Genomic DNA, 9902 nt, shown 5'->3' on the forward strand with positions numbered 1-9902 from the left:
TTTTCCCTTCCCAGAGAAGCAGGCTTTCTCTGCACACCTGGGACAGTGATGCTCACTTGGTTCTCCTGCCTTGCCAATGCCCTGCCTCCAGCTGCATGCCGTGCATGGCAGGGCATCTGAGGCACTCTCCAGCTAGCTGAAGCAGCCCCACAATGGCTACCAGGCCTCAGCTGAGGTAAATTTAGGTTCAGTGTCTCTGAGGAGCTGTTCATTTTAAATTCCACACTGCAACCACAGATGTTTCCAGACATGCAGCTCACTGGGAATTATGACCTGTCCTGATGGGCTCAGTGCACAGAGATTTGGGACTGCTGTGCTTCACACACCCCATGTACTTTCATGCTGTGCCATTTGGCTCAGCGTTGCCAGAGTTACAGAGAGCTGAAGGCAGTGGTTAGCAAGGCAACTAAAAAGACAGCTCACAAAACAGCTTCAGCATGGGCTGTGGTAACCAAGGGTCCCCCGGCAGAGCTTGGCGGAGCAGATCCAGGTGCCAGGAGCAGCCAGCCACCAGGCGCACTGAAACCCAACCTCTGTCTGCAGCAGCCAGTGGGAGGCCTGTGAAAGCCATAACTTCACTGATTTTTCCATCATTAGCTGTGACCTCCCTTCTGGCCACTTACTCCAGTCTCAAAGGATGGTACCCATTCTGAGGGACGAGCCATCTCTGCTCCCTGAGAGGAAATTAGCCTCTAGCATCGCTTGCTTTTTACTTACTGTGTTTATGGAAGCGGAAACACCACCTGAATTTCTCTGTAGACTCTGCAGGGAAATCATGTTTCCATATTGCATTATGAGAGAAATGCATTTGAAGTATGCTGTGCTCAGTTAATTTTTTTTATGTATGGAGGCAAAAGAAACTTCAGAATGAGTATATGCGTCTCTCTCCATTCACCATCCCTAGTGCTATAAATATGAACTGCATGTTACTTCCAGAACTGCAAGCCTTTAAGACCTCTCAAGGGAAAACATCACACCAAATTAATCTGCCGTCAAGTGGAAATTCTATATTGTTTGCATTTGCCAATGTTCTGTATGTGGCTGTAATTGCACTGAAGCAAATATCTGCTTCGAGTTCTTCACAAGATTAAATATGACCAATTGGGCGTAAAAGAGTAATCGAAATGTGGAGCTGTTACTTTGGGTTTGTTAGAGACATTGCTCATTTTTGCTCTGACACGATGACGCTAGGTTCTGGCTTTCTGTCACAGCGGGAAATCGCGGCAATGCAATGTGAGCTGTGGGATGACCAGGAGCAGGACATTCCCACCTGGCAGAGTGCCCTTGCGCGCCCCTTGCCCTGCCATGTCCCCTCCCAGCTGTGCAATGCTGTGGCCGATAGGAGTGCCTTGCTGTGCAGTGTTCAGTTGGCACCTTCCTGCTGGCTCCTGAGGAGTGTGGGATCCCTCACCCCATAAGTTTACCACAGGCTGGAAGCTGGGAGGAGCTGTGATGGTCCCAGCCCAAGCCCTGTGTTTGTAGGGGAGCCCCCAGCCTGGCCCATGTCACCATGTCAGCTCACCAAACCCTATATCCTGTCCTGTGCCAGATGCATGTGAAAGGTTAAAGACTGCTTGAAAACCTCATGGTTTCTTTCCTTTTTTTCTTTTTTTTTTAAACTAGTTTAACCATTTTCCCTCCTGCTGTATAAATGCAATTACAAGCAAGTAAAAAGTCTCTCCTCAGGTTGGCTGCACTGCCTTTTAATTCTGCATGAAAAACCAACTGCTGCCTGTACCCTGCAAAGCTGGTTGTTAAAAAAGCAGGCCCAGGTGGGTGAAATTGCCGGTCTGAATCCTTCTTTATTTCAGTTTCTTTCAATTAGTGGGCTTATCCAAAAAATACATCGCAAGCTCCAATCGGCTCTCTCCAGCAGAGTTTCTCAGTGCAGCTGCAACAATGTGCCCGCAGTGTCCATGTGCTGGCCTCAGTTTGAGCCTGGTGGCTGGTTGTGCTCCTGCTGCTGGCCAGCCCGATGCTAGCAGGCCCCAGTGCTAGCAGACCCCAGCTCCTGCACGCTTCTCCCTCCCCAGCCTCAGGTCCAGCTCTCGCAGCTGCTCCAGGAAGCCGGAGTTGGGGCAGATCCCTCTGTGGGAGCGCACGGCCTGAATCGCGTCGGCAAGAGACATGTCCTCACAGATCATTAGGAAGGCGAGGACAAGAGTTGCAGATCGACTTATTCCCATTGCACAGTGGACCAGTACTTTGCCTGTGGAAAGGAGAGTGGGGCTTTTAATGACTGGGGACAATGCATAAATGTATCATAGCGTTCATGATTGCACTGCGAGTTTTGGGCTTAGCCCTCAGCCTGGTGGCATGTGGAGATGGCAGAGGAAAGCACCCAGAGCTTTGCAGCCTGCTTCAGTGGGACTTGAGTCAATAATGTGAGCAGTGAGGCTATGCGAGTGCCCCCTCTTTCCTCTGTTAAGGTGTGCCCTTGGCCCCTGAGCCTAGCCTGGTGTCCCTGCTTGACCACCCCTTGTTTTGGGTGTGACATACCAGCTGGTGAAGCTTCAAGTGAGACAAAAATATCCTTGTTGGGTGATGACGTTAGATCAAGCCTAAAACCTCAAACTGATTGCCCCCATCTCCCCTGGTTTTAATTCTGGGTACTTTGTGCACAGTTTTTCATCTTAAATCCCATTTTGTTTGTGGCAGAGTACTTATTTAGCAACTGTTCTGGTTCCGACTAATGATGATCACATAGCCACATGCTCAGAAAGTGTGAGCATGTGTTGTAAAAACCTGCTCTGACCAGCAGGTTCAGAGAGGTGTTGATTCTGCAGTGTGTGCGACACTGCCACCCTTCATTATCCTGGCATGAGAAACCTGAGCTCAGCCCTAAAGATAGACGTGTCTTCAGCAGAAATAAAGAGACAAATATAGTTTCTAAAGAAGCAGTGAAAATGGCTCTAGTGACAGCAGAGGTGGACTGGGCATTGAAACCTTTTGGGGAATGATGAAATCTTCCAATGTAATGTAAAATTCTGCAGAATTAGAAGATCAAGTGATTTTTGTTTGCATTTTCCCATTCAGATAGAGGTTCCCAGAATTTATTCATACTCTTTTTAACAACCTAACGTTGTTCAAGTTAAATTACATCTCTCTCTCTCACTTCCACTAACCAAATGGACATTCTTAGAAGTCTACTTTTGTGGGAATGAAGGAAATGCTTTGCACTCTTACTGAAAGCTGATGCTGATCTATATTTTTCTCTAGATGTTATTTTCAATGTGCTGCACTATCACTAGCCTTCCTAGCTATCATGTGGGACGTGTATGCTATGTTATCTTCTCCAGAAGAAGCACTTCAGACCAAAATAACTCAAGTCTGAGAATTTCAGAAGATATAAAAGAGTTCAGGAACACAGCTTCTCTTTGGGAAATATTGGGAAAGAGGGCTAAGTCCAAAAGGCTTTTGGGAAAATCTGTGCTTAAGTAGTTTGCAGGCCTGGCTGGAAAGCAGTGGCAGTGACTGGGGAAACCCAGACGCTTGTCCTACTGTGCAACCAAGGCAATGAAAACCAAAGAACAAAATGTTCTGAAAAATTTTCTTGGAATCAGAAACACCTTCTTTTTGTTGTTTGACAACTTGTAACTACCAGCACTCTATGAATGAAAGAAAAATAAATATTTACAGTTTGAACCACACCTGGAAGCAGGGTGCACAGAAGCACACAAAATCATGGAGATGGCCTTGATGTTGGATTTGAGTTTGGTGCACTAAGTAGTTTGAAACTCAGTTGTAAACACTGGATAGGACCTGCTGTTCTGAGCCTCCTTTCTGCAAAGTGTTTCTTGGGTCTCTATTTTTTCACCCATAAAGGAGTCTTCTGCCTTGGGAAGACCTCAGCCCCATCTACAGTTTGGCTCTGAAAACTAAGCTGAGCACAGGTACAGGTGCCACTGAACATTGTCCACTGTATTTTTGTTGAGGACACAGAGGGTAGAACAAATTCCAGGGACCAGCTTGTACAGCCTGGCTTTGCTCTCTGCTGGTTTAAGTCCTAACTGTGTGTGAGACGAGGAAGTGGAGAGTAAGCATATATAAATTTTCTTCCCTGCCTGTCTAGGTTGTCTGCACTTCAGAATTGTCCTCTTAGCTGAGCAGCTTTGTTTTAAAAGATGTCTCATCGAGAGTCCAAACAAGCTGCAACAATTGACCTCAGGCCCAGTCTCCATGGCTCTCCAGTACTGCTGGAGATACACTGCAGGTATCTATTTACACATGCAGTATCTATTCCACATTGTTAGCCTTTGTTCTAACACACAGGGAAGTTATGAGAAATGCTGGTACAGTGAGAATAAAATGATTGTTTGTTGCAGATAAATCAGTCATGTGAAATGATTTAATTAATGTAAAATTGCTCTAATGAAAGCAGATTTGAATTTAGTATGTGATTATTTGTAGCGAACAAATTGAATGTTAACGTTGAGTCAGGAAACAAAAGTTCTGTTTACAAGCTCAGAGCCCTGTCCCTTTGCTGTACATGGGTTAAGTGGCACTCCGAACCACCATAATAAGTTGTGCCTGAGCAATGCCCGAGGCACATCTGACTGCAGCCATCTCGACACCGGAGCACTATGTGAGCCTCCCGCAAGAGGCAGCTGCCTGCACCATTGCAGCACCAGGCAGGGCTCCTGGGTGGCTGCTGGAGCAGGGCCTGGAAAGCAGTGCTGGGAGCAACTGTGAGCAGCCTTCACAATGGCCATTGTGATGCCTGTCCCTGTCGTGGGGTGGGCAGGGAGGTTATAACCAGATCTTCTGCCCCACGGAATCTATGCCACAAGCTGAGGTCCTCCAGCTTTGCCTCCCCAGCCTTTGTTTTGCACATAGGGAGCTAAGAGAAGTTGGACCAATCCCACATGAGAGGGCCGTGTTGCAACCTTGTCTCAGTGAGCGTGTAACAGGATCCCTTAGGAATAATGGGATTAACTGAGGAGAAGAGGGGGCACTTAGTTTCCAGGATTCTTAAATCTTGCAATCCTTATTTGAAACGTGGCACCGCGCGTCTCAAGCTACTCTTTGCAGAGGCAGACAATGGCTGTCATCTGGCTGGGATTTGTGCAGAACAATAACACTTGGTTTTTAACAGCGGATTATGGATATTGTATCCAGCTCATGCCTGCTGTAACTCTGCTGACATCAAAGGGTTTGCAGTAGGGATAAAGTTTGCACATTCAACTTTGTTGGCCAAATTCAAGTTGGGAAATTCAATGTAGTTGAACAAATTAGCCATTAAAACGCATAATATCTTATTGTTTTCTGCTACTCATCATTAACTGAGCTAAATGTCCTGAACTAGCCCTTGCTTCCTTGCAGGATGGATATGATTTGGCTCCAGACCAGGCTCCAGGCTCCATCACCCCAGGTGCGTGCCCCAGCTTCCCTCACCCCATCGGGCCCAGCAGAGCCATGCTGACTACTTGCAGCAGCTCTTCCTGCTCCACCACGGTTCCCTCATCTCTTGCTACATTGTGCCACCGTGCTGTAGCCAGGAGCACGATCAATTGTCTGGTTCTTGATTGATCAAGCATCTGTTTTCTCATGGCTGCGAACAAGAAGAAGTCTGAGGGGAGCCCCTTCTGCCCAGGCCTGGGAAACAGGTAGGGGCACCTGCTGGGGGCAGTGCCAGCATGAAGTGATTCCTGTGGTACCCCTATGGCAGAGTCAAGAGAGGACCCTTTTCTGCTCAGTCAAGCTTTTTTCCTAACCAACAAACAACAACAGCAATAAAGAAGGAGAAGGAGTTCAGCTCTTAGTTAGCTCCAGTGATGTGGAAGAAGGGAAATGCCTTGGAGAGAGTTTACCATTCTAGTAAGTTAATGGATGGCTTTAACCTGCCCATTTTAAACATGTATGGAGGGCAAGAAAATGATAAGCTTGGGAATTCTGCTTGGGAATCTTTCTGTACAGTGCTAGTGTGATAGCTGTCATGGCATGCCTTCATCTCTGCACTTAATTCACTTTTCCTTCCCCTTTTGCTAGACTTTGTCAAACTGCTGATTTATGGTCAGGCTTAGCTGCACTCCCAAAAAATGCTAACTGCCCAGATGCCTGTACAAAGGGGCAAGATGGATACTGGTATCACCAAAGACCTGTTTAGGTAAGATAAAAATCTAGAACAAATAGGTAGTAGTCTTAAATGACTTCTCAGTCAAACAGAAGTACCTCGTTACATCTGAATTTAATATGAACAGGCCTCTTTTCACCTGGCATAATTTTGTGTTCAGCATCACTGCTTACAATAAATGCAGCTTTTTTTTCCTTCTTCTAAATGATGTGAATAACAATCCTCTCCCTGTCTCATCCCTTCTCAGGTCATGGATATTTAGCTGCTAAATTTCTGTACCTCAGGAAATTGTGCTTTTAGAACATCTTGTTTATATATTTTCCAAACTGTTGTGCTTTCCTTGAAATGATGAATGTCAGCAACAGCTGGACTGTATATGATTGAATTTCACCTTGTCTCCATTCCCAGAACCCTGCTTCCATATGGAGTTTAGTAAAGCAGTATCTAAAAATGCAGGAGTAGGGATAAATAGGCACTCTAGAGATGATGAGTTCATTGTGTTTGCCTTGAGCACTAACTTGTTCTGATAACTTCTAGTATTTGGGTATGCAGAACACTGCTTTTGTTTGCTTTTGTGGCCACCATGATTCATCTGTTGTTTTCTGTCTTTTGTCAGTCCATTTGGAATTTTTTTTATCTCATTTTGCACACAAATGAAGAGATTTTGGATCTTACTTTTCCCTGGAGCACCACCAATAATGACTTCACTTGTAAATAGTATATGCTGTAATAGGCATGGGTGCAGATCCAAGTTTCCCAAGTACATTAGTGGTTTTGAAATCTAAATGCAGCACTCAATTTCACAAAGGCAAATGCTTTCTATTGGGATGGATTATGGCCTCCAAGCAGCAGTAAACTCCTGTGTCTAGCACAGAAGTGCACTGGGTTCTGTAAGCATGTCTTCCTTTCCCAGATTGGTACAGTGTAGGTCTCTAGGCGCATTGATCAGATCTACTCACTTACCAAGCTGTGTAGTTAATATTTTAGAGCACTTATTGGTATTTCAGCAAAATAGCCTGATGTGTGCATAACTAACTGTTCTCTTAATAAATGACTTTTCAGTGGGCAGCTGCATTTCTGTGGTACAGAGGTGATTTTCTATTGTGAAGACTTGTCTTTTACGTTCAGGGTTCTCACCAGCTTCAGGCCTCTGGCATTGTACTTGGACAGTGTTGAGCAAGTCAAAGGATTTTTCCAGTTATATTTCTATCTCCAATTTACTTCCTAGCAACAGTGTGGTATTATCTCTTGACTGGTGCTGTTGCTTAGGCACACTTCTACCAATTTGCTTCCTAGCAAGTTCTTCCCTTTTTTGTGCTCATAGGAATTCTGCACATCATTAGCATTACAATATTTTTACCTGGTTCCAGCTATTATTTTAAAACAGATCAGTAATTTGGCAAGATCACGTGTATGCATCTCCTCCCAGAGCTCAGGACATCCACATGTAGGTAGTAAATGACTGCTATTCTGTTGTCTTTTGCTGAGAGAGATGTTGAATAGCATGAGACACAGGAAAGACCTCTCTGAAAGCTCATTCAGAGCACTCTTCCTGGTTTTATCTTCAGTGAAAAAAAACATCTGTTCAACTGTATTTTAGCATTTTCTTCCTTGGTGTGCAAATACAAAGACATAAGCTGTCAGAAGCTTACACCAATTGCAGTTTTTGAAACAAGCAAACAATTCAAAGCAAAACCCACCCATATGACAGCCTGCCCTCTAGCCTTAGAGGACTTGCATGGGCCAGGGCAAGGCTGTAGCAGGAGCTGTTACCAGGCTGGTGAGCAGTGTGTCCTGTAGGACAGCACAGAGGCAGTGGCAGCTGCTGCCCTGGAGCAGCTCAGGGTGACTGAGTGGCTCTTCAGCTGTGCCCACATTCCTATGCTCTGGTCTGATGAACTGCTCTGCTTCAAAGCACAGCCTGGTCTTCCTACCCAAGTCCCTGTAGAACTTGGGAGGAATCCTGGCAGTAACTAATTTGTTTCTGAGCAGGAATCTCTAAAAGAAGAGTATGAGAGCAGTACTAGAGGACTAGAAATAAACTTCCAGAGCAGTGTGACTTTATTCTTCCCCCTATGGGGTAGTGATTTCAGTAACAAGCTACATATTTTCTCTTTACAACTGGCGTCATCAACTTTGCAAGACTTGCTGTGGAAGTTTGGGAGGCAGGGATGACTCTGCTTGGTTTGTGTTTGCTTGTTTTAGGGTTCTTACCCCCACCTGCAGGTGGTTAGTTTATGCCGAGTACTGCTTGACCAAGTTGAGAAGGTTAACAAGCAGCACCAAGAAGCGTGCTGAAAGTATGTCATATGCACAGATGATCTGGTTACCTCTTGGGGAATTCAGTGCAGCTCTTATGTATCGAGCAACGGGGTAGAAGTAAATGCTGAGATCAAAGTTCGGGTTGTCCTCTGCTTCTACTCCATAGTAATCCACAGGAAGGTCTTTGTAGAATTTGGGCCCAGTGTTGAGGTGGAAGCGCCCAGCAGCAGCATTCACAACATGGGAAATGCCCATTTGGCTCAGCTGTGCTTTGTCACGAGCAACATACCTGGAGGAAGAAGAGTGTTTTTCATTGTCCTGCTGCATTGTGGTGCAGCATAAAACACGCGGCTGCTGGTGCAGTTTGTTAGAAAGTTATAAAGCTATACAGGCTTTTTTCCTGACAAGATGATTAGATTTGAAGTGTTTACAAAAATGTTTCAAGACAGAATTGGACTTTTAAGAAACTGGCTCTTAGATTTCCTACATTTTCCACCAAACATCCCGCTTAGATTCTTCTCAACTGAGAAGGTTGGGGTAAGGTACATTTGTGTACAAGCTGAAAGCTTTCTGATTTGTTTTCTCACCAAGTCATCTCTGCTGAGCATCCATCAGTTCTGGGACTGATGTCATCTGAAATGGGAAGCAAGTACCAGGGTGTCCTGTTTGACATTGCTCTGGTGTGAGCGCTGTAGTAGTGATGCTGTGACCCCACCAGGCTGTTGCATCATGGGTCTCCTGTGCTAATGCAGGGAGAGAAATTAGGAGGGGTAGTATTCTACTGGAAGGGAATGCTCAAGTTGCCTTTCTTTTGTGCTGTGGTATTCTAAGCAAGGTTCAGCCTCATTCAAAAATAAGACTTATTCCAAAGGGTCTCCAAATCAGTACCTAGCTCCCTCTTTAAAAAGATTGGGTGATTTAGGCAGGGATGGGGTGGGAGCTAAGAGTTTCATCAGCACCTTCAGCCCTTCCCTCTCTTACAGGTCTCCCACATAAAGGTTTGGCCAGACTTCATCCACATGCCCCATGGGGCGTGTACGTGTCCAGAGCAGGCGCTGCAGCTCCTCCAGGGATGGGGTGTCCCCCCTCTGCCCTCGCCGTGCGATGCTTGAGGCTCTTCTTATTGTGGGACGCAGCAGGTCCCTGCCACACAGTGAATCCCAGGCCATCCTGAAAGGTGGAAAGCAAACAGTTACCACCAGCCAGACATTTCTGAGGTAGTGCTCTCTTCTTCTCCACTTACTCCTTCACCAAATTTGCCCTGGGTTGCAACAATGGGCTCTTTGGGTTTGGAAATTGCCTCTTTCTTCCATGTTGCTAGATTTATCATAGCAGAGGCCACAACTGGTCTTTGCGAATATTGCAATCTAAACAATGACAGTTCAGTGGCTCGCATACCCTCATGCTGGGGTTCAGACAATGCCTTTGCAGCATATTCTTCTAAAGCAAAAATTTATGTTGTTATGGCAAATTGGAAGCTAAAGCTTTCACAAACTGCTATGCTCAGGGCCTCAGTGGGCTTATTTTGGCCTTGACTACTCAACCTTTTTTCAACCTTTTTTTTTTC

At 45.6% G+C, this 9902-nt stretch overlaps 1 protein-coding gene across 2 annotated transcripts; it reads right to left on the reverse strand.

Annotated features, from left to right (window-relative positions):
- Nucleotides 1-1682: 1682 nt before the first annotated feature.
- On the reverse strand, nucleotides 1683-9891 carry LOC100540751 (dual specificity protein phosphatase 13-like). Of its 2 annotated transcripts, none has more exons than XM_010709311.3 (3): nucleotides 8923-9310; nucleotides 8404-8624; nucleotides 1683-2209 (listed from the first exon to the last, which is right to left on the reverse strand). In XM_010709311.3, exons 1-3 carry the CDS (start codon nucleotides 9006-9008, stop codon nucleotides 1995-1997), a joined length of 522 nt encoding a protein of 173 aa, XP_010707613.1. In that variant the 5' UTR covers nucleotides 9009-9310; the 3' UTR covers nucleotides 1683-1994. The 2 variants fall into 2 exon arrangements, with proteins under 2 accessions (XP_010707613.1, XP_003208009.1); XM_003207961.4 differs by lacking the exon at nucleotides 8923-9310 and adding an exon at nucleotides 9317-9891 and having other exon boundaries at nucleotides 1691-2209.
- Nucleotides 9892-9902: the final 11 nt, after the last annotated feature.

Source organism: Meleagris gallopavo, chromosome 3 (assembly GCF_000146605.3).
Source record: "Meleagris gallopavo isolate NT-WF06-2002-E0010 breed Aviagen turkey brand Nicholas breeding stock chromosome 3, Turkey_5.1, whole genome shotgun sequence".
In the NCBI taxonomy this organism is placed as follows: Eukaryota; Metazoa; Chordata; class Aves; order Galliformes; family Phasianidae; genus Meleagris; species Meleagris gallopavo.